This window comes from Mus musculus, chromosome 2 (assembly GCF_000001635.26).
Source record: "Mus musculus strain C57BL/6J chromosome 2, GRCm38.p6 C57BL/6J".
NCBI lineage: Eukaryota > Metazoa > Chordata > Mammalia > Rodentia > Muridae > Mus > Mus musculus.
Window position 1 is genome coordinate 52,129,897 of NC_000068.7, and position 24,847 is coordinate 52,154,743.

At 40.8% G+C, this 24,847-nt stretch overlaps 1 protein-coding gene and 1 long non-coding RNA gene across 30 annotated transcripts in view; one reads left to right on the forward strand and one right to left on the reverse strand.

Annotated features, from left to right (window-relative positions):
• Window positions 1-1,841: 1,841 nt before the first annotated feature.
• Gm52510 lies at window positions 1,842-7,787 on the forward strand. Its single transcript, XR_003953829.1, has 2 exons — window positions 1,842-5,080; window positions 7,258-7,787. It is a non-coding gene; the product is annotated as a predicted gene, 52510 (long non-coding RNA).
• Neb (nebulin) overlaps window positions 6,744-24,847 on the reverse strand; it is a 202,159-nt gene continuing 184,055 nt past the window's right edge. For 10 of the 29 annotated variants that reach the window (XM_006497751.1, XM_011239032.1, XM_006497774.1 and 7 more), the window contains 10 exons: window positions 23,160-23,252; window positions 21,468-21,560; window positions 21,071-21,163; window positions 20,641-20,733; window positions 19,694-19,801; window positions 19,198-19,381; window positions 18,865-18,957; window positions 17,741-17,893; window positions 17,244-17,350; window positions 6,744-7,535 (listed from right to left, as the gene is read on the reverse strand). In XM_006497751.1, coding sequence (XP_006497814.1) covers window positions 7,362-7,535; window positions 17,244-17,350; window positions 17,741-17,893; window positions 18,865-18,957; window positions 19,198-19,381; window positions 19,694-19,801; window positions 20,641-20,733; window positions 21,071-21,163; window positions 21,468-21,560; window positions 23,160-23,252 — 1,191 coding nt within the window. In that variant the 3' untranslated portion in view covers window positions 6,744-7,361. Of the gene's footprint in view, window positions 7,536-17,243; window positions 17,351-17,740; window positions 17,894-18,864; window positions 18,958-19,197; window positions 19,382-19,693; window positions 19,802-20,640; window positions 20,734-21,070; window positions 21,164-21,467; window positions 21,561-23,159; window positions 23,253-23,786; window positions 23,880-24,673; window positions 24,767-24,847 lie in introns of all 29 variants that reach the window. The other 19 variants (XM_017316216.1, XM_017316215.1, XM_030248252.1 and 16 more) reach the window with 9 other exon arrangements.

Below are 24,847 nucleotides of genomic sequence, written 5' to 3' on the forward strand. Positions count from 1 at the left end.
CCCATTAAAAATGGGGCTCAGAGCTGAACAAAGAATTCTCACCTGAGGAATACCGAATGGCAGAGAAGCACCTGAAAAAATGTTCAACATCCTTAATCATCAGGGAAATGCAAATCAAAACAACCCTGAGATTCCACCTCACACCAGTCAGAATGGCTAAGATGAAAAATTCAGGTGACAGCAGATGCTGGCGAGGATGTGGAGAAAGAGGAACACTCCTCTATTGTTGGTGGGATTGCAAACTTGTACAACCACTCTGGAAGTCAGTCTGGCAGTTCCTCAGACAATTGGACAAAGTACGATCGGAAGATCCAGCAATATCTCTTCTGGGCATATATCCAGAAGATGTTCCAACTGGTAAGAAGGACACATGCTCCACTATGTTCATAGCAGCCTTATTTATAATAGCCAGAAGCTGGAAAGAACCCAGATGCCCCTCAACAGAGGAATGGATACAGAAAATGTGGTACATCTACATAATGGAGTACTACTCAGCTATTAAAAAGAATGAGTTTATGAAATTCCTAGGCAAATGGATGGACCTGGAGGGCATCATCCTGAGTGAGGTAACCCAATCACAAAGGAACTCACACAATATGTACTCACTATAAGTGGATATTAGCCCAGAAATTCAGGATACCCAAGATATAAGATACAATTTGCTAAACACATGAAACTCAAGAAGAACGAAGACCAAAGTGTGGACACTTTGTCCCTTCTTAGAATTGGGAACAAAACACCCATGGAAGGAGTTACAGAGACAATGTTTGAAGCTGTGACGAAAGGATGGGCCATCTAGAGACTACCATATCCAGGGATCCATCCCATAATCAGCTTCCAAACGCTGACACCATTGCACACACTAGCAAGATTTTGCTGAAAGGACCCAGATAGAGCTCTCTCTTGTGAGACTATGCTGGGGCGTAGCAAACAAAGTAGTGGATGCTCACAGTCAGCTATTGGATGGATCACAGGGTCCCCAATGGAGGAACTAGAGAAAGTACCCAAGGAGCTAAAGGGATTTGCAGCCCTATAGGTGGAACAACATTATGAACTAACCAGTACCCCTGAGCTCTTGACTCTAGCTGCATATGTATCAAAAGATGGCCTAGTCGGCCATCACTGGAAAGAGAGGCCCATTGGACCTGCAAACTTTATATGCCCCAGTACAGGGGAATGCCAGGGCCAAAAAGTGGGAGTGGGGGGGGTAGGGGAGTTGGGGGGGTGGGTATTGGGGACTTTTGGGATAGCATTGGAAATGTAAATGAGGAAAATACCTAATTAAAAAAAAGGCTTAATTGAAGCTTACAGTTTTATAGGGATTAGTGTTAATCATAGTAGGTGGGGAGGGAACTTGTTGCAAGCAGGCATGGTACTGGAGCAGCAGCTGAGAACTCACATCCTGACCTATATAAACATCATGGGACTGAGGGAAGCTCTTTGAGAAACCATAAGCCTTCCCTCCTCCAGTGCCATACCTTTAATTAAAAACTTCCTAATTCCTACCAAACAACCGACAGAGTATTCAAATGCCCACAAGCTTTATGGGAAACTGTGGAGATCCGTGCCGCGAGCAATCGCGTGTGTGCTGTGAGCAGTCGCCATTATAAGATGGCGCTGGCTTCCACTGTGCCTAACTAGTAAACAAGCCGTATGCGCAAGTGCAAGAGTGAACTCTTGCACTTTGCACTTGAGTCACTGCCCATCTTCGGCGTAGTAATGGGGTGATGGGCGAGCAACGAATCAGGAGTTGTCATGCCACATCAGGTGCTGAAACATCACGCTGCGGGCTCTATAAGCAGCGCCATTTTCCTGATTCAGCGTCTTCCTCCTGATAAGTAAGCAATAAAAGCTTTGCCGCAGAAGATTCCCGTTGTCCTGAGTGTGTTCTTGCCGGTGGGGACAAAAGCTCGGGATAGGAAACGTTGTATTCAAATTATCACTGCATGTAATTTGACTGTTACAATAAACGTCTACCCCACCCCTCAAAAAAAGCCAGGGGGTATGGCAGATACCTTTAATCCCAGCACTCAGGAGGCAGAGGCAGAAGGATCTCTTAAACTTGAGGACAACTAGAGCTGCACAGAGAAAAGCCTGTATTAAGTAAAAGAATCTGACTAGTATAGAAATTGCTAACAGAAGCTTGGGATATTGCTGTGACAGACCTGGACATGTTTGGAAGTATTGAATGGGAAAGCCTTTGAGTATTGAGCATTCTGTGGGTACTTGGAAGATAGGAATGGTCATAGTAATTTTTTTTTGGTGAGGTTTCAGAAGGAAGTTTGAGTCCCTCAAATAATATTCATTTGAGTGGTGTTTTATATTAAAAATCTGGCTTCTGATCATCTAAGATTGAAGAATCTGTAATGCTTTAGAGCTCCAGAGACCAGGACCACTGAAGTGAAACTTTGGTTTTACTGGTAATTGATGTTGGTTAGTGGGGTTGAGAACTCTAAAGAAAAAGGCCAGCATTATTGAGGTGAAATCTGGTAAGTATTCCTTGTGTTCAGCAACCAGAAGTTGTCCTGAAGGCACCAAGGAGTCATTTCAAGCTGTCAGTTAAGTCTCCCACATAGTACTAGTCTTGGCTTCATGGAAGCAACAAGATTGAAGCTACTGAGAGAGACATTTCTATACTGGAGAGTCCAGGACTGTGGCAGGTGTGAAGTGGAGCCAGCCTGAGACTACAAAGGGAGCTTCTTGTATTGCAAGTGGCAGAGCTGAAGAGGATCTTCCTAAGGAAGCCCTTTGGAGCCAGAACATGGTGAGTTCTAGAAAATAGACAAGAACTATTTGAATTACACTGAGATTTTGGTTTTGCTTTGATTGGAACTATGCCCTGATTCTTCCCTCTTTTAATAAGAAATTAACTCTCCTTTCCCAGGCATGCGTAGTTGCCTTTAAAGACAGCTCAGACTTTTATATTGAAGTGTTGACTGTAAAGTTATACTTTTTTTTTCTCTTAAATTATTGATTTGGATGTTGATGTTGAGATTTGGGTACAGGGAAATGTTATGGTTAAACAGAGATGATTTTTTTTATGTCAGATTGACAAGGGGTCAGTTGGGCTGGTTAGTTTTTCTTGTTACAAATGAGCTATTTGGAAAGAGCAAACCTCAACTAAAAATGCCTCTGTCAGATTGGCCTATAAGACAAATTTGATTTATTTTCTTTTTAAAAGAAATACTTGTTTTTTTCCCCAAAGATTCATTGTATGTATGTGAGTACACTGTCAATCTCTTCAGACACACCAGAAGAGGGCATCAGATCCCATTATGAATGGTTGTGAACCACCATGTGGTTGCTGGGAGTTTAACTTGGGACCTCTGGAAGAGCAGTCACTGCTCTAAACCACTGAGATGTCTCTCCAGCCCAAGTTACTTTCTTGATTGATGATTGGTATGGGACGGACCAGCCCAGATGCTCCCGGGGTGTATAATAGGCCAAACAAGCCATGGGAGTCAAACCAAATAAGGCTCATTCCACCATAGCCTTTGACTTAATTCTTGCTTCTTCCTGCCTTGGGTTCTTGCCTTGGCTTCAAGTTGCCGAGGCACGCCAATGATCACAGTAGAAAGCAAATTGTAATAGCACCCAGCAACTCTACTTGGAGTCTGTTTCAAAGATGTCAGCTTGGGTTGAAGACAAAGTTCTGGGCCTCTTTCCAGGTTTCCTGGCCACATGGGAGAAGAGCAGAGCTTGGGAGGAGGGGTGGGGAGAGGCTTACAGAAGCATCACTCCAGTCTTTGTATTTAGCATCTCCTCCTGTGTGCCTTTTTGCCCACATTTACTTTGCTTGAAAGGACAGCAGACCTATTTATTTGGCTAATCTCATCTAAACAAGAATGGGGCAGGGTGGGGCATGATACAATCCAAAACATGCTTAGGCATGAGTGTTAATTTTTCCCTCTTTGTTACAGTTAGAAGGTAAAGCAAATAACTGGTCTTGAGGCCTCTGCAGCTTGATAGTCATGTTTGTAGTGGAGATTCTCAGGTTGCTCCCAGGAGACTGGTAAAAATAGAACAAGCAGATGTGGGGAGGGGAGGCCCAAAGGTGTGGTGGATGGGTGAAAGTTAGGACATTAGTGATTTCCAGCTTCTAGGATGTGGTTAATGTTAGGAAACCTTTGTGGGATTTACAGTTAAATCTCACTAGCTAGATTTATGTGAAGTTATGGGAGGAGTGAACTGGTTGGCTGGAAAGCAAGATTAAACTTTTTTTTTTTTAAGATTTACTTACTTATTATATGGAAGTACACTGTAGCTGTCTTCAGACACACCAGAAGAGGGCATTGGGTCCCATTACAGATGGATGTAAGCCACTATGTGGTTGCTGAGATTTGAAGTAAGGGCCTCTAGAAGAATAGTCACTGTTCCTAACTGCTGAGCCATTTCTCCAGCCCAAGATTAAACATTTTTGAGGATATCTGATATAGGACGATTCTCTACTTCAATGTCGAGGCTTTAAGAAAAATCTAGAATTAAGAGCTTTATATTAGCAGCTGATAAATATGACGGAGTCATAATAAAAACTCTCTCAGCTCATTGTACTGAATGTGCAGCAGATGTTTTAGGTATTGCCAGATACCTGCATATTGCATTAGTTTTCCCAATATCTGTTCAGCCCAAGTAGGAGCCGGAGAGCGAGTACAAGTGTACCTAAGTGTAAGTGAGTCGGTGAGTTTATAGAGCGCTGGTGAGAGGTGACAGGAGTCTAGGGAGCTGCATCACTGTACAGTACCATCCAGCACATATGACAGCCTCATGGAAACTACATTATGGCCTGCTTTCAGTTAACCTTCCTCTTCTCTATACTCTTGTCCCAAATCTCTTGCAACTCTGGCAATCCCAGGGAGGTCCTATGACCTTTCCCTTTTTCCTATTCCAGAATGTTAGTAATTCTGCTTCTGTGCCCATAGATCCAACTGTTGCTGTGTTTTCAGATGATTGTTAGGGCTTCCTAGCCCATGGTAATGTCTATATTGTTATCATGGTCGACCTAGAGGAACACTGCACAATGCGATTGATGTTTCATTTAACTGGGATTTTCACCGAGTGGAGATGAAGCTTGGAGACTGAGGTGAGAGAATCATTGGAAGATTCAGACATTGTGGGGGTTTGGGTCTAGAATGTTTTCTAAGGTTTACTAAGGCTTGGTCTCTGTGGTGCTTTTCGTGGGTGATCGGGCTGAAGGCTTAGGTCATTGCGAACCATGTCCATAAAGACTGTGTTACCCTGGTCTTTTCTATTTCCAGCTATCCGACAAAATAGCCTCTTTTGTCATATGCTCTTATGATGGTTCTGCCTTGCCAAAAGGTAATGGGACTTGTTAGTGAATAAGCAGAACAGCTGAAGGGGTAAAATGTTGTGCAAATTGGGTATGCACAGGTATTTACCCTCTCCAAAGTGCATTTAAGAATAAACATAGGCCTTTGTGCTGGTTAGGGTGTTTTTCTTGTTCTTTTGACTCCTTGATTGCATAAGTTGACTCACCTGGGAAGATTGCCTGTAGAACGGTTTGTGGGACATTTTCTCAATTCCCGACTGAGGTGGGAGGGGGATCTAGGTCAGAATGGGTACTGTGCCTCCTGATAGGGGGAATAAGCCATGAGGAGCAGCCCACTCAGTAGCATTCTTCTGTGTTCCCTTACTGGACTAATTGGACTGAAATTTTCACAACACTGTTGAATTTGGAAGTATTAAGTTACTTTAGTGCTTTTGTTGTAATATTGAAAAAAAATCAACATACATAAAGTATGCCTTGGGACTCTGAGGACACCAACTTTCTCAATGAGTTTCATTATGCAGTTCAGTGCCTGATATAGAGATGTTTTCTCCCTATTTACAAATAGGTGATTTTTGCTAGAGTACTCAACCCCTTAAGTCTCAGAGAATCATGTATTAAGAAACTTAAGAAAAAGGGGACATTGCCTAGCACGCCCAAGATCCTCGGTTTGATATCCAGCATTGCCCCAAACAAATAACAACTAAAAGACCTGCTCCAGATTAGCAGTATCGCTGTAGTTATCATGTTATGGAGACAGTCTTTAGATCTTTGAGAAGGATAGTTTTTAAACAAATGGTCAGGCATTCATTGCTGGTTGTCTTGAAAGAGTAAAAACCTCCTGTTCCTTCACACAAGGTTTTGCCCATTGCATTCAGGTGGCAGGAATCCCTCAAGATTGCTTCCCACAGGTCTCTCCAAAGCTCTTAAGGAAAGTTTGCTGAACTAAGATGGATTAATGCCAACCTAAAAGTTGGAATTGCTTCAGTTCTCTAGTCAAGAGACACAGGTTAGCTGAAAGAATTAAACAAAATCCAAAATATATGTAAAATGGATCATTTTGAGAATGTCTGATCTTCATTTTTATCAGTACATTAAAAAAAAAAAAAAAAAAAAAAAAAAAACTTAGGCCGGGCAGTGGTGGCACATGCCTTTAATCCCAGCACTTGGGAGGCCAGCCTGGTCTACAAAGTGAGTTCCAGGACAGCCAGGGCTACACAGAGAAACCCTGTCTCAAAAAACAAAAAAACTTAAGTAACTTAATGGGAGGGGTGGGTTTCATTTTATTGTTTATGCATATAGGTGTTTTGCCTGTGTATTCATGTGTACCATGTGTGTGTGATCTTTGGGACTCAAGTTACAAATGGTTGTGAGCTGCCATGTGGATGCTGGGAATCACACAAAGAGCACCAACTCACAGTTCCAACTTCAAATTTAGGTAACTTTTAAACTCAGACTATTAAAGTGTTGCCCATGAACAGTTTATTTCAGTACTATAGATTTTATTAGTTTCTACTTTCTCAACACTTGATATTGACTGTTCATTCTTACAGAAATGAAACGCAAGCATTAACACATAGTAAACAAGGGAAAGGGCTTCTCTTGTTTTCTTTTACAAAGTTTGGATGTTCAGAATGATGTCAAATGTTTTTATAATTGGGAAGGACTGGTTTGGTTACATAACACTACAGAAGCATTTAACAATTCTATTGTGAATTTGAATTTACTTTAAAACTGAAGAGTTCATAATGTAAAAGCTTATTTGGAAAGTAAATTTTTACATGTTTACTGTCTACAGTTCCATGTATAAATCCAGGGGAAAAAAATTAAGCTGTAAATCTAGTTTAAGAACTGAGCAGATGAATTGATGTTGGGTAAAATATTTGTAAGTCATTTGCTGGTAAGTTTATACATGGAGAGTAACCATGGTTTCTATAGAAGAGATTGTAACACATGAAATGATATTGCTACAGGTGAAAACATGAGAGAGCTTGAAAGCCCTGGTGTACTGAAGTCTCCACTGAAATGTTGCCTGCAGAGTTGCAGATACTGCAGACTGATGGAGGTCTTGAAGTGCTTAAATAGCTTCCACATAGTTGGCAGGGAGCATACCGGTCCTGCCAGTTCTCTGCACAGTGCCATACATCCAGCCTTCATCAATCGCCTGAGCATTCACTATAGCATCTCCATCCTTAAAGGACACTTCATCCGCATCTGCAGCTATATAGTCATATATAGCACGGAAGATTTTCTGTTCATGGGAATGAAAACAAGGAAAATGCCATATATTGGTAAGAGTATATAACCTTTTCCATAAATTCAAGTTACAAAGAACAGTGTGCAGCTACCACTAAAACAAAACAACAAAAGCACATGTAAAATATTTCCAAGTCATTTGCTGGTAAGTTTATACTTGGAATATATGAAGGCCTCTAACACCAAAACTATTTAAGATGCTAAGGGTTTGAATAAAAGACTTCTCCAAAGGAGCTATCTAAGTGAACAGTCACCTGGAAAAGATATTTTACTTTTAGCCAAGCTCTCAAGCTATCGAATTATTCTTCCTGCTGGAGAGGGCTCAGTTCATTAAGAGCACTTCCTGTTCTTTCAGAGGATCTGGGTTCAGTTCCTAGTGGCTTACAACAGTCACTCCAATTCCAGTGTCCTTTTATGACCTATACTTCTGATGTACACATAAGTACAGGAAAAACACATTCATACACATAAAATAAAAATCTTTAAAATGTAATAAGCAAAGGGAAAGAGCCTATCCGTAGGGATCAGAGGAAGCCCTACTTGAGTCAAGTACTGAGTGAATGTGTATGTGCTGGTTCATTCACTGAGTGAATGTGAATGTGACATGACTTGTTCATACCAAGGACTCCAGGGCAAAGCCTGTCTACAATGCTTTAGGCCTGGCTGAGACTGGCAAAGCTCGTGCGTGCGCTCTCTCTCTGAAAATCCCCTATACCCACCCACTCCCACTTCCTGGCCCTGACGTTCCCCTATACTGGGGCATAGAATCTTCGCAAGACCAAGGGCCTCTCCTCCCATTGATGGCCAACTAGGCCATCTTCTGCTACGTATGCAGCTAGAGACACAGCTCAGGGGGTACTGGTTAATTCATATTGTTGTTCCTCCTATAGGGCTGCAGACCCCTTCAGCTCCTTGGGCACTCTAGCTCCTTCATTGGGGACCCTGTGTTCCATCTATTTGATGACTGTGAGCATCCACTTCTTGGGTATTCTAGGTTTCTGAGCTAATATCCACTTATCAGTAAGTGCATATCTAATGACTTCTTTTGAGTTTGGGTTACCTCACTCAGGAGGATATCCTCCAGATCCATCCATTTGCCTAAGAATTTCATATATTCATTGTTTTTAATAGCTGAGTAGTACTCCATTGTGTAAATGTACCGTATTTTCTGTATCCATTCCTCTGTTGAGGGACATCTGGGTTCTTTCCAGGTTCTGGCTATAATAAACAAGGCTGCTATGAACATAGTGGAGCATGTGTCCTTATTACAAGTTGGAGCTGGGCAGTGGTGGCACATGCCTTTAATCCCAAGCACTTGGGAGACAGAGTCCCACCAAACCACAGGTGGCTGTGAGCACACCATGGCCGCATTGACACCAGACTGGGAGATGGAATGTTTGTCAGCTACTAATGACAATCGCTCATGGAACTATGGAAAGTCCAATATCAGCTTCAGATGTCCTTCAAACATCTGTTTTCCCATAAACTTGAAAGCATATTATTCTACCCAGTGTTGTGCACAGTCCCACATTCACCATGCGAAAGCTTTGGAAGACACAATTAGTCAATGTTTCACTTCTTCAAGGAGTTCCTATTACTCTGGTTTCTGCTCCATCATGCCACCTGGCCCTCTACAAGCTGGCCGTCCTTACTGAAGGGTGGAACGTCATGTACACTTTCGGGTTTGATCTGAAATGTTCCTCAAAGGGCTCCTGTTTTTAGAGCTTGGCTGCTAACTCAAGAGCAAAATTTGGAAACGTATTGAATCTTTTTAAAAATGCTTGAATATGGCCAGGTGGTGGTGGCACATGCTTTTAATCCCAGCACTTGGGAAGCAAAAGCAGGTAGATCTCTGAGTTCAAGGCCTGTCTGGTCTACAGAGTGAGTTTCAGGACAGCCAGGGCTACACAGAGAAACCCTGTCTCGAAAAAACAAAAACAAGTTGGAACATCATCTGGGTATATGCCCAGTAGTGGTATTGCTGGATCCTCTGGTAGAACTATTTTTTCATTTTCTGAGGAACTGCCAAACTGATTTCCAGAGTACCTGATTGCAATCCCACCAGCAATGGAGGAGTGTTCCTCTTCCTCAACATCCTTGCCAGCATCTGCTGTCACCTGAAATTTTGATCTTAGCCATTCTGACTGGTGTGAGGTGGAATCTCAGGGTTGTTTTGATTTGCATTTCCCTGATGATTAAGGATGCTGAACATTTTTTTTTTTCAGGTACTTCTCAGCCATTCTGTATTCTTCAGTTGAGAATTCTTTGTTTAGCTCTGTACCCCATTTTTAAATAGGGTTATTTGGTTTTCTGGAATCAAATTTCCTGAGTTCTTTATATATGTTGGATATTAGTCCCCTATCAGATTTAGGATTAGTAAAGATCTTTTCCCAATCTGTTGGTTGGCCTTTTTGTCTTATTGACAGTTTCCTTTCTGGCAAAGCTTTCTTTAGGTGTCCTACTACCAATGTTTATGGACAACTTATATAACCTTGTACAAAAACTACCATTGGCACCTTCTTTCTGGATGTTTGCAACAGTCTGAGACTGCCCAATAACCTACTGATCCATCAAACCATCTTTTCAGAAAATACCAGAAGCGATATTTTGGACTGAAGTTAATAAGCATAACTGAGAGACTATAGGAATAAAAAAATGAAGCTATATTAACTGAAATATAAAATAGAGCTAAGACAGCAAGTAATCCACTCCAAGAAATTGTTAATTGCCTCAATTCTCTAATCAAGAGATGGGGGTTAACTGGAAGGATTAAGAGACAAAGACATATTCCTACCGTCTACAAGAAACTCGACTAATAGGTACCACCTTAAGGTGAAAGGATAGAAAAGAGTATTTCAAGCACATGAGACTAGGATGCAAGCAGATATAACTATACTAATATCCAATGGAACAGTTAACCAAGAAGAGATTGCATTTCTAAACACACACCAAACTCTAGCACAACCAGTTTAAGTATAGTTCCAGAGTTAAGGACAGATTAACTTTCAACTCAGTAATAATAGATGATATAACCTACTTTCTCCAAGAGACAGATTATTGGACAAAAATGTCTGAATTGAATGACACATCAGATAGGCCTGATATCAGTGGAATATTTCAGTTAATACTAAAGAATATACATTCTACTCAGCAACCCATAGACCACGTCTCGAGACACAAACCAAATGTTAACCAAATTCAGAACAATTGAAACAAAATCATTTGTTCTGACCACAATATAATCTTAAAATCAATAGTAAACAATTATCTAGTAGTTATACAAAGTCAATGGTGATTAATAAGTTAGTGAATGATGGGGTCAAAGAAATAAGAATCTTGAAATGACAAAACTTGTGGGACACATTAGAAGCAATCCTAAAAAAAAAAGGTGTGTGGGCTGGAAGGTTGGGGAAGCCCTGGGAACTAGTTAAGGAATGGGAAAGGATGTGATGATCAAGGAATAGTGCATGAAAAATATTGTTTAAGTAAAGCCAGAGCACAAGTAAGTAAATGATTTAATGGTGCAACTCAAGCAATAAGAAGCCAAAATGCAGTAGACAGGATAAAATAACAAAAATCAAAGCAGTAATTAATGGGAGAGAAGCACAGAAAACAAAGAATGAATCTAAGAAATGATTCTTGAGACTTTTGGCCCAACTTGTCAAGAGAAAGGTGACTCAAATGAACAGTATTAGAGATAAACAAGGGAAACAGAACAGACAACAGAGAAATTCGGGTTTGTGAGGGATTTTTTTTTTTTTAAACTTACTGTCCATTAAAGCTAGAAGATCTAAAAGAAAACACTAAAGCTAGATGAGGAGAACACAACATTGAATAGACTCATAAGAAGTGAGATTGGAACCATCATAACAAGCCTTTCAACTAATAAAATGCCAGACCCAGACAGATTAATAGCAAAGAAGTCTACCAATTTTTCAGATATCTATAGACAATCTTTCTTAAAATAGATATGTTAGAAACAGAGGGGCACTTCCAAATTTCTTCTATGTAGCCAGTATCACTAATACCGAAACTAGGTAAAGATGGAACAACACAATAAGTTACGGGCCAACAGTATGGAGGCAGAAAATTTTAATACGATATCTACAAGTACACATCAAAAAGATGACCAGGATCAAGTTAGCTTTATCCCAGAGATGCAGGGATGATATGTAAGTCAGTAGGTGTCATGCATGGACTTTCAGACAAAATTGTATGCATATCTTAATGGATATAGAAATTTTTTTATAAAACCCAGTGACTTTATTATAAAAGTCTTAGTGTGTATGACAAAGGCTGTGTTTGGCATAACTGTTGCCTTGAAGCACAAGCTATAGCTGTACGATCAAAAGAAAGTTAAAGGAATGCTAGTTGGAAAAGGAGTCAGACCATATTTATTTGCAGCTATTACACATAAATCCCAAAACTTCCACTAGACAACTAGAAATGATCAACACTTGCAGTAAAGAACCAGGACACAACTCAGAAAACTCAGTAGGCAACAGTACTTAAACATGTGAGAAAGAAATCATAAAAGCATTCCTATTCACAATAACATCAAGAAAATATCTTGGATTAAATTTAACAAAGGAAGTGAAAAACATCTACCATGCAAACTGAATGAAGTCATTGAAGAAAGATTGAGACAGATACTACAAAATGGAAAGACTTCCCATGCTCATGGATTGGTAGGATTAATACTGTAAAAATGATCATCCTACCATATGCCGTTTACAACTTCAATGCAGTCACAATCACAATAGCTAGAAATAAAAAATTTAAATCCTAAAATTTCATATGGAACCACAAAAGACCCTGGGTAGCCAAAGCCACTCTGAGCGAAAAGAACAGGTTGGAAAAATTGTCATTAGATTGCAAGATATATTACAGAGCGGTAGTGATAAAAAGTAGTATTGTTCTGGATCAAGAATAGACATGCAGCTCAGTGAAACAAAACATCAAACCTTTGAGTCCATATAACTTCAGCCATCTGATATTTGACCAAAAACCACACACTGAAGAAAACAGCATTTTCAATAAATGGTCCTGGGGGGGAAAATGTCCACATGTAGAAGAGTGAAAATAGACCTTGCACAAAAGCAAACAAATGGGTCAAAGATTTTAATATGAAACCTGAAATATTGAAATTAAAAAGTAGGCAGTACTCCTCAGGATGTAGACATTCTGAGTAAGATCCATTTGCCTAGGAATAAAGGCCAACAATTGACAAGTGGGACTGCATTAAAAGTTTCTGTGCAGCAAATGAAATGTCCAAGTGTAGAAGCCCACAGTGGGAGAGGATCTTAGCCAGCTGTATTTATGATAGAAGATTGGTATCCAAAATAGAGAACTCAAAAGCCAAACAAACCAACAGTATAACTTTAAAACTGAGACTGAAAATCAGGGACTAGACAAGGTTTCCCACTCTCCTTATCTAATCAATATAGTACTTGAAATTATAGAGTAGACAACAAAAGGAGGTCAAAGGGATTCAAATTGGAAAGGAAGAAGTCAAAATATCACCACTTGCAGATGATAATGATAGTATACTTAAGTGACACCAAACATTCCACCAGAGAACTCCTAAACATGATAAAGAACTTCAGCAAAGTGGCTGGATATAAAATTAACTCAAATCAGTAACCTTCCTATATCAAAGACTAAATGTGCTGAGAAAGAAATTAGGGAAACTACACCATCCACAATAGTCACAAACACTATAAAATATCTTAGTGTGGCTCTAACCAAACTAGTGAAAGAGATCCTCAAGTCTCTGAAGAAAGAAATCGAAGATCTCAGAAGGTGGAAAGATCTCCCATGCTTGTGGGTTGGGAGGATTAATAGAGGAAAAATGGCTATCTTGCTGAAAGCAATCTACAGATTCAATGCAATCCCCATCAGAATTCCAACTCAACAATTCTTAGAGTAATTTTCAAATTCATTTTGAATAACAAAGAAAAGGTTAGCGAAAACTACTCTCACCAATAAAAGAACTTTTTGGGAATCACCATCCCTGACCTCAAGCTGTACTACAGAGCAATAGTGATAAAAACTGCATGGTATTGGTACAGTGACAGGCTGGTAGATCAGTGGAATAGAATTGACCCAGAAATGAACCCCACATACCTACAGTCACTTGATCTTTGACCAAGAAACTAAAAACCATCTAGTGGAAAAAAGACAGCATTTTCAACAAAAGGTGCTGGTTCAACTGGCAGTCAATATGTAGAAGAATGCAAATTGATGTATTTTTAACTCCCTGTACAAAGCTCAAGTCCATGTGGATCAATCTAATAGAGAAAGAGGAAAAAAACCTGGAACACATGGGCACAGGGGGAAATTTCCTGACCAGAATACCAATGGGTTATGCTCTAAGATCAAGAATCAACAAATGGGACCTCAAAATTGCAAAGTGTCTGTAAGGTAAAGGACACTGTCAATAGGACAAAATGCAACGAACAGATTGGGAAAAGATCTATACCAATCCTACATCTAATATATACTAAGAACTCAAGAAGTTAGACTCCCGAGAATCAAATAACTATATTAAAAAATAGGGTACATGGCTAAACAAGAGAATTTTCAACTGAGGAAACTTGAATAGCTGAGAAGCATCTAAAGAAATGTTCAACATTCTTAGTCATCAGGGAAATGCAAATCAAAACAACCCTGAGATTCCACCTCATACCAGTCAGAAAGGCTAAAATCAAAACCTCAGGTGACAGCAGATGCTGGCGAGGATGTGTAGAAAGAGGAACACTCCATTGCTGGTGGGATTGCAAGCTGGTACAACTACTCTGGAAATCAGTCTGGCAGTTCCTCAGAAAATTGGGACATAGTATTTATTACCTGAGAACCCAACAATACCACTCCTAGGCGTATACCCAGAAGATGCTCCAACATCTTCTGTAATGTAATAAAGACACATGCTCCACTATGTCCATAGTAGCTATATTTATAATAGCCAGAAGCTGGAAGCAACCCAGATGTCCCTCAACAGAGGAATAGATACATAAAATGTGGTACATTTACACAATGGAATACTACTCAGCTATTAAAAGCAATGACTTCATGAAATTCATAGTCAAGTGGATGGAACTTGAAAATATTCTGAGAGAGGTAACCCAGTTACAAAAAACACACATGGTGTGCACTCACTGATAAGTGGATATTAGGCAAAGTGCATGGAATACCCACGATACAACTCATGGACCATATGAAGTTCAAGGAGAAAGAAAGAAAGTGTGGGTACTTTAGTGCTTCTTAGAAGGGGGGGGGACGACAAAATACAGGAGGAAATATGGAGACAAAGTGTGGAGCAGAGACTGAAGGACAGGCCATCGAGCGACTGCCCCACCTGGGAATCCATGCCATATACAGTCTCCAGACCTGGACTCTATTCCAGATGCTGGGAAGTGCTTGCTGATGGAAGCCTGATATGGCTGTCTCCTGAGAGGCTCTGCCAGAGCCTGACAAATACAGAGGCAGATGCTTGCAGCCAGGGACCCCAATGTAGGAGTTAGGGAAAGAACTGAAGGACCTGAAGAGGCTTGTAACCCCATAGGAAGAACAATATCAACCCCCCCCCCCCGAGCTCCCAGGGGCTAAACCCACTAACCAGAGTACACATCCAGGGATCCATAACCCAGGTCGCATATGTGGCAGAAGATGGCCTTGTTGGACATCATTGGGAGGAGCGGCCCTTTGGTCTAAGGGGGTGCGATGCCCCATTGAAAAGGAATGCCAGAGCGAGAAGGTGGGAATGGGTGGGGGAGCACCCTCATAGAGGCAGTAGGATGGAGGATGGGATAGGGGGTTTCTGAAGGGGAAACCTGGAAAGGGGATAACATTTGAAATGTAGATAAAAGATCCAATTAAAAAAAATGGAACTGTGGCTTGAAACAGAAACATCTCAGGAGAAATAAAAACAGCTAGGAAATAGTTCAAAAAGTATTCAACATCCTTAACAATGAGGAAAATGTAAATGAAAACAACTTAGAGATTTCATTGTATACCACCAGAATGGCTAAGATCAAGAACACAGTTGGCAAATGCTGGTGAGGGCGTGGGGAAAAGAAGAGCCTTCATTTTTGGTGATACTGTAATCTGATGCAGCCACTCTGGAAATCCATGTGGAGAATCCTCAAAATAGATATAAAATAGAGCTACCATGCGATCTAACTGTACCACTCCTTGGCATATGCCTACAGCATCTGATGATCCTACTCTCCAGATGCTAGCTCATCTGTACCCACTGCTGCTCTACTCAACAGTAGCTAAGACCTGCAAAGACCTAATGTCATTCAACTGAGTGGATAGGGAAAACATACATACACACAATAGAATACTATTCAGCTCAGAACAAGAAAACTTGCTGGTAAATGGTTGGACTACATATTATCCTAGATCCTAGCTGCTCCAAGTGTAAGTGTGTGTGTGTGTGTGTGTGTGTGTGTGTGTGAATATATACGCTGGAGTACCTGCAGAAACCAGGAAAGTGAAGAGGGAACAAGGATTTGGGGTGGAGACAAGGGGCTCTAGAGAACAGCTGGGCACAGGTGCTGTGAATGGGGAAATGGGGAAGCAAGAGGAGGGCTTTAGCTGGGGAGAGGGGAGGAGAGATAATAATTACTGAGAATGTTTGAAAAAATAGAGAATCATTTTATGCTTACCTAGAATTACATATATTAATATATATAATATAAAAATTACATATATTTATTGAAGTGACTTCACTGGAGTAGCAATGCTACCCCCAAGAGTTAGACTGTCAAACAAAACAAAACAAAACAAAAACCTCTAGTACTAGGAATGAAAACCTCTTTTGGAGTTGTCAGTAGAAGGGTCCAAGAGATTCCAAAACCATATAGGCTATTCCTGTTGCTTTTGACTGCTTCCTAGTAGGGCTAAGTTTCTATTGTTTAAGCCACCACCCACTTCAGGTACTGGATTTAATGGAAATCCAGCTGGATCTGACCTCAGAGTTTCTTCCTAGCTCTTATCATATCTGAAAGTGCTGCACATGCTGCCAAGGGAGAAAAATCAACAATCCTACCCCGCTGTGATTCACAATGACCGCACAACAAGATATCCCTAAAAGGCAATAATGGCAGTTATATCTTAGCTATAACCAACATCTATCTAACTGAACTTAAGGCCTGCTCAATGGAGAGTAATCATACTTACCCATTTACCCAATGGAACCTAGAGGACCCAGTACTGCCACTTTCCTAACCCAGTAAAATCTCTGACTGCATCTAAATATTTATACCTGCAGATGAGTGTAGTTCTTATCCCCCATTAAAGAAGCAATAGGACCAGGACTACTACAGACAAGATTGTCCCTAATATATAGGACAGGAAAGCTGTACCCATGAAGTCTCCACATATGGCTACCCAAAAAGGACCTGAACAATGACAACGATTCGTAAAAATCTTATAAGGCCGTGCCCCTAGATGAAGAGCTATAGGCAACTGTTGAGAGAAGAGAATTAGTCTGGAGTGAGCCCCTTAATTGGCTATCTAATACCAAGTAGTCAGCCCTCAACACACACACACACACACACATGCACGCACGCACGCACACACGCACTGCTTTATGAACCTAGCGGGATGTATTTACATACTTATCTATATGTATAATCTTACAGTCTGAATTAAAAACAAATACACAAGTCTAGTGATTTGTGCCCATTACTCTTACCCCGGCAGTAGACGGGTGTGATGGGATAGAGGACAGTGTTGTCTGCTGGGTGGCAACTGAAGATGACCGTTGCTGTGGGAGCTGAGTGGTTTTCACATGTTTGTAAGCTGCAGAGAAGGAAGAAACAGGTTATAAAGGCATGTGGTAGACAGCACATCTGTGCTTACCAGCCAAGCAATGTCTTCTCAGTGACTCCTATGGAGAGATGAGCTAGTAAAATTATGAAGGTCCTTAAACATGCAACTCCATACATAATTCTAGTTTTTTCTCAGCAAAGTAGTAACTTTTAAATTTTAAATATTGTTTAGAACAATCAGTGAGCTGACTGACCTCTTGACTGTTAGTACTATTCACTTAATGGTTTTTGTGGTTGTGTTTGAGACAAAGTCTGAGTAGCACAGGCTGGCCTCAGATTTGCAGCCCTCCTGTGGGAGCCTCCCAGATGCTGGGATTACAGGTGTACACAACCACACCCATCTGGAAAAGTCTCCTTATACCTGTTGAAGTTGCAGAGAAGAAGGCACCTCCGTCACTGTATGTGGAAAGGCGCTGGTCCGCAGCTTCGGAGTGCTCAGATTTCTCCTCGCCCCCACTGATACTCAGTGCACTGGCAGATCTTGACTGGTCCCGGCTCCGGCGTTGAGCTTGGACTGGAAGACATGTGGAAAAGATAAGATTCCTATGGGAGGGAAGCACTTTTGTGTTTTTTTTTTGTTTGTTTTGTTTTGTCAAGCATAGTTCTAAGCAGTTTGCTATGGCTGACCTATAATTCCTCTAGTGTGTAGCTGTTCTTCTTTATGCATGAGAATTTAAATAGACAAAGGTGGCCTAAGTGGCTCAAGGAGGTATCACATTCAAGTCATCTGTCTAACTATGGGCCTTCCCACCACCATACCCTTTCCTGGCTCACTTCAACAAATAGAGAGAGCAGTCATATTCACACTTCATTTTTGGTTTCTCCAGAAAGACCTCACTCATTTCCAGATGGATGGAGGTTCCTTTCCTATGTTTCATGGTCTTGTGGGCACAATCTTAAAATTGTGTCAGGGTAGAACAGGTCTCTATCCACAGACTACAGTATAAGCCTTTAAAGAACAGCACAGCTTTCTTCACTTTAAAAAGAACAGCACAGCATGATACTTTACTTTTTTTTTTTTAAAAAAGTTGCGCCATGTAGCCCTGGCTGGCCTGGAACTCAATGTGTAGAATAAGCTAAGATAGAACTCAAAGAGATCTGTTTGCCTCCTGATTACTGGGATTAAAGGAGTGTACAACAAGGTCTGACCCATTGGTTTATTTTCTACATGAGCAGACAGTATGAATATCCCCTAACACAAATAGTTCAAAATGGTCCTGATGAGTGTGTATATTCTCTTCCCTTTGCCCATGTAATTTTTTTTCTCTAACAACGGGTAACTTTTCTCATTAGAAGAATATAGAAATGATAATGGGATCTGAAGGAGACCGGAAGTGAAACAGTTTGTCCAAATCTTTTCCTAAAGCAAGCATACTTAGTTTAGTTTGGCTCACCAGCCACCAAGCAAGCTCAGAAGATGGAAAACCCTGGAGGGAAAGAACATTCATTGATTCTAGTCCACTAGACAGTAGTGGATGGGTATACCATTAATCATGTGCAGACTTCGGGATTGAATGTTGTCTTCTGCCGGATCATAGTCAAAAACTGAACCAGGGTTAGTACGCCAGACACGCAGACCTGAAAAGAAAGCGAGTATTCAGAACAAATGTTGTAGCATTTGCCTGTATCTAGAGAAGCAAGCAAGAGCATCAGCAATCACAGGAGGCTGGGCTTCTCCTACTTAGTTTAGGTTCTGGTCTTCTTAGAGCAAAGGTGGCAGAAGGCACTTCTCAGGTCTCAGCTTTGCAAACTGGCAATGGGGCTTGCTCAGGTTGGGGTCCTTTGCCTTCCACTTGGTATCAATTTGTTTCCAGTTACCTGTAATGGTATCTTGATCCTGGTCATTCCGCTTTTGTTCCATTTCCACCACTTTTCTCTGAATACCTCGGTAGTTAATGTCACTGAAGTCCTGTGTGTTTTTCTTTACTCGTTCAGTGATAGGGTCTGTCACCACTGGTGTAAAGCAGCCTTTGTGTTTCTCAAAGTCTTCATGATATTTCACCTGAAATAGGAATTTACTTCTTGAAGACACAGTAGTATAGTAGTGTGACCATCTCTGTTTGAATATATTCCAGCAGGCTGGTCAGCCAATCATAAAGGATTCTGTGGCTGGAAAAACAGCTCAGTGGGTCAGAGCACAAGTTCTTACAGAGGATCTGTGTTGAGTTCCCAGTTCACATGAGGTAGTTCATAAACGTATGTAACTCCAGTCCAAGAGATTTGATACCCTTCTTCTGGCCTCTGTGAGCACTGCACACACATTGCACACATACATATCAATGTATACATATTTAAACAAGAGTCTTCGACTTACTGTTGAGATGTGCCGTTGGGTTTCCCTAACCCGCCTCATCTCTGGTGTATCTAGCACATAGGCAGCTTTCCCTTGTATTTGTTTCCGGAAGCTATCGGAGTAAAGAACCTATGGAGGAGAGACACGTCTATGAGTACATGGCATACATGGCCTTGTTCTAATTCTTAAGCTCAAAGACTAACAGATTGAAATGGAAGTAACTGCCGAGGTTAGTTTAAGTCAAAAGACAGTAGCCAGATATTTGGACCTAGTGAACCAGATCAGCACAAGGACTGGCAAGACTTGTATCAGAAGACACAAGACTTGCTTTGACTTTGGAAATGAAAATGTTTCATTTTCAAAGTCAAAGGGACACAGTATAAGTCTGAAAGAGAGAAAGAAAGTGTCTTCTTGAATTTACTAGGAATTGCAATACAGACCAGAATACTTAATGACACTTTTTGCATTAAATCTGATACTGACCATTTTTCTTAGGTAATGTCCAGATTACATAAACTAATATGCCAAAACAAAACAAAAAAGTCAGAGTCTTCCAGACACAAGAATATCAAAGTGAAGACAGAAATTTCAGAGCATTACCTATTTAATAATGTACCTTAGAAATAACAGCAGAAGGTTGAAGATGTTAAGGGGGGGGTCAATTTGTTATATAGCTGGTTATGAGAAACGACCTTAGAGTCAAATGTGAGAGGAGAACACCATAGGCGATTATTGTATGTTTAGTACAGTTTGGAATGGAAAAAGCACAGTTGTGTTAATTTTAGTGTACATTTTCAGGAAAAGAAGTGCACATTTTTATGATGTTAAAAAAAAAATCTCCCAAGATGTTGCATTATCCATTATTTTTAAATTTTAGTGTGTTTTCAGTTGAATGAGAAAGGCATGTTTTCATGATGTTAAAATGTTAATTCCAAGGTCTTCCACTGCTCTATTGAATCGGGAAATACCGAGCTAATGTTTTCTTGGTTGCGTTTGGCTCTCTCCATGTCTGGAGTGACAGGCGTTGGTGTTGCTTTTCTCATGTTCTCTTTGTACAATACCTAGGGGAGCCAAGAGTATCCCAACATCAGAGAGCAAAGGAAAAAAAAAACACAGTTCTGAGAAGTCACCGTTGAGCTATTGTTATGGCCCAATTATGTCACACAGTATAAGAAACACTTCAGGAGGAGAAAGCCATTAAATTGTTACAGTAAAAAGCGAGAGATAAGACTTGAACTCAGTGTGAACTAGCAAAGGTGGGTGGATGTTTTTAAGTGGCCAAGGAAGAATCTGAAAAGGTATCAAGAGGCCTTGGAAACCCTGTGAGAAGAATTAGTGGTATCGCCGTGATGGTCAGGCTTGTTAGAATTGTAATGGTTGATTTTTACTCTCAAATACCGAGCTAAAGTTTTCTTGATTGCGTTTGACTCTTTCCATCTCAGGAGTGAAGGGTGTGGGGGTTGCTTTCCCCATGTTCTCTTTGTATAGCACCTGTTAGAAACAAAGGCGGACCTACAAGTCACTCACGAGGAGGCAATATTCACTATTAAACATATATACAGTTGGGTGGGAGAGGGAAATGTTAGGTGTAACCTACTGCTACTAGTGAAACTAGCGCTCAAGAAAAAAGGCAAGAGTGGTTAATGGCAATGGTGAGTGTTGTGGGGTGCTTAGAGGAGATAAGAGCACAGCTGGCATTTTATTTGCTTTTCACCTAGGATGGGATTAAGAGCAGGCCAAACTGCAAGAGTTACTTTGTAAAATCAGAAGCACTTTTCATTTCTCAAGACAATACCGAGCTAATGTTTTCTTGATTGCGTTTGACTCTCTGCATCTCTGGAGTGACAGGGGTTGGGGTGGCTTTCCCCACATTTTCTTTGTACAAAACCTAAATGAGTCCAGTGGATCCAGAAATCCAAAAGGAGACACAACAAAAAAGAGTTACAATTACCAAAAGAAGAAATGGAATAGTATATTAACTTTTGATGCGGCTCTGGGCACCAAGCCATTTAGGCGCTAAGGTTAGACAGCGGTCAGTGTTTTCAGAGGAAAAGTTGACTGTAGTTAGAGCAAGACACGCATTCTATAGTACAACCTTGCCCTGTGAGAACCATGATGCTCCAGAAAGGAGGAAGCCCTACCATCATTTTATTACTAGTATGTGACTATCAGTCTCCTGACACATCACCTAATTGGGAGTTACCATGTGGGTCTGTATTTTGAAATTGCCCCAATACAACAACTCTTTAATGTGTGCCTTTGCAGCACAGGACCTCATAGGGAATAAAACTGTAGACTTTCCAGGCAAGTGTTTCACTTACTCTTCTATCTTTCTGTCCTGCTTGCTTTAGTCACTAAGTATGTCACACTTACCAGCCGCGAGAAATGTTTTCAGCAGTTACATTACCAGCATGTAAAAGCAATAGACCTGTGTCATAAATAAACCCTCAACCTCAATGTCTTCTTCCTCAGTGTCCCTCTGAGTAACCTGGGAGAATTGGGAAATGTCACTAAGGGATTGTCTTCCAGCAGTTCTCTAAGTCCTTGAATAGCTGAGTCAGTATCAGCTGTGACTTACTAGAAATGCCTGTCCTTGCTCTATACTGCGGCTACTGGCAAAACAGGGGACATGGGTCAGACCCAGAAACCTGTTTTAACCAGTGTTCAGGTAATTCTGATGAACAGCAGAAACCGTCAGGCAGTATAGACGCTGAGCAGTATCTTCACTACTGACAGCTAAAGTCCCCACAGACTCTGCCCCCCAGTCACGGACAGATTAATACCAGAGAGCACAAGCATGAAGGAAATATTGTTATTGTTAGCACTGAGTTTCATAGTAGAAACGACAAAACCAAAATTAAAATCAGTAAGACAAAAAGTCTCGACGCTTTCCTTTTTCAGTAGCTTATTCAGTTGTGAAAACACCACCATATCAAGCTGACGTCATTATCTATGGACGAGGATCAGGAGCTACTTTCCCAAGATCTCTTTGCCCACGTCTATCACAGTACGACCCGGGATCTAGTTCAGTGTAAGGGAAGGGCACGCTTCAGTCTGTGCCAAGCCTTGCTGACTGATTATATGCACTACAAAAGAGTCAAATCTGGTGGGGTCAGTCAGAATCATCAACGCGTTCAGCATCCAAGAGAGCCTCATTATCCCTCCAGTTTAACTCATCAAGGTCCCTAACGCCCCAGTTTCTCAAGCACACAAAACAAAGAGACCTTGGGTACAACAGTAAGTTATAGGAGAGATGAGCGGAAGAATATTTTGTAGGAAAGTCTGTTACCTTGATATTAGAATTTTAAAGGCAATAGAGCAATTCTGTTATGAAGTTAAGGCTAGGTAGGAACAAAGGATAAATGTGGTCAAGAAATGGACAAGACTTAAGGTGCCTTTTAAAATAGGATTAATAGGAATTATTTTTTAAGTCATTGAAGTAGTTTTAAAATCATGAAGGAATCATTTTTTTTCTTTGTCAGAGTACCGAGCTAATATTTTCTTGATTGTGTTTGACTCTCTCCATCTCTGGAGTGACAGGTAAAGGGGTTCCCTTGCCCATGTTCTCTTTGTATAGCACCTGCATGGTAAGAAAGTAGCAGAGAAACAGAGGTAAGTGACATTTCATTTGCTGTGACAATTTCAAGGTAAGGTCAAATTCTTTGGCACAAAATAATACAGGAGCCAGGAGTTATATGCTGACAAGATGCCATGTGCTATTTAAGGAAGCTGTTACTGGGCTGCGAAGTTGTGAGCCATGGAAGCAAGGACCTAAACTGCTAGCTAGGAAAGGCTATTAGAGTCGTCCACACTGTCGAGGGCTTTTCCCCCTCCTCATTTTTGTAAGCATGGTACCTCCTAAGCAATTGCATAGATTTGAGATGGTTAGAACTTGATTTTGTTATCTACAAACTAAAATAGTCACTCCTTTTTAAAATATGTTTAAAAGCATCAGGTGAAATTAAAAAAAAATCAAAAACATAAAATGAGAAAGAATATCCTTTAACGAGGAGACATTAGAAGCAAAGGGAGGGAAGAGGGCTTAATGACATGATGAGTGAGGTTCTGCAGTTAAGTGGCATCTGGGTGAGACCCCCCTTGCCTTCCAAAATACCGAGCTAAGGTTTTCTTGATTGAGTTTTACTCTCTGCATCTCTGGAGTGATGGGGATGGGAATCCCTGTCCCCAGGTTTTCTTTGTATAGCACCTGTATGAAATGAAAGCAGGCAGAACAGAAAGCCTTCAGTCATGTTTCCTCTCCTGGGGAGCAGTTGGCTGTGGGTGGGGGGAGGAGGAAGAAGAGTTAGAGATGGGGAGATACCAAAAGCTTCAACCTGTAAGACAGAAGGATTGCAGGAGGAAGCCACAGAAACGAAGAATTAAAGAGGTTCTGTTATTTTGTTGTCTGAGCTCATTTCTGCAGCATATACAGTAAAGAACACTACAAAAGGAGACATTAGTTGTCATCATTATGAGGGAAAGGCAGAGACAGAAAACCAAACCAAGAAAGTTATTTTCTTAAATCATGGAAAGGATGACGAGTTTTATAAGTATTATCTATGGGACGATTCATACATACTTTTGTTGACTTTCTGAAGAAGTCAAAGTATTTTTTAGTTGGGTGAACATATTGGGAACACTTACTTTTAAGGTAGCTAGAGTAAGATAAGAGACTAAAAAGAGACTTTAGAAAGACTATGTAAGTGCCAGGACAGGGGGAGGTTAGGATAGGAAGTGAGCCAGGGGTCAGAGCTTCACAGAACGCTGCTTTGAAGCTTCATGTTCACATCATATTTGCCAAAGCAAGGTCAACACATTGTTGTTATTTTCTAAAGCTGGAATACTTTTAATGATCACGTTAATGTTTAACTGGGGTAAGGAAACTGAACCATAGGGAATGGTAGCATTAGTTAGCTACAAAACAGGTCATATTTAAAAAACTGGGATGAGTTAAAAGGTTGGTTTTGTTTTTTGTTTTTATTTTTTTGTTTTTTTAAATACCGAACTAAAGTTTTCTTGATTGTGTTTGACTCGCTCCATCTCTGGAGTGATGGGGATCGGAATCCCTTTCCCAAGGTTCTCTTTATACAACACCTGTATGACACAAGAAAGCATTGGAGAACACAAGCCTATGAGATACAGACATCCAGCAGGAGAGACCACACCTACTGCCCT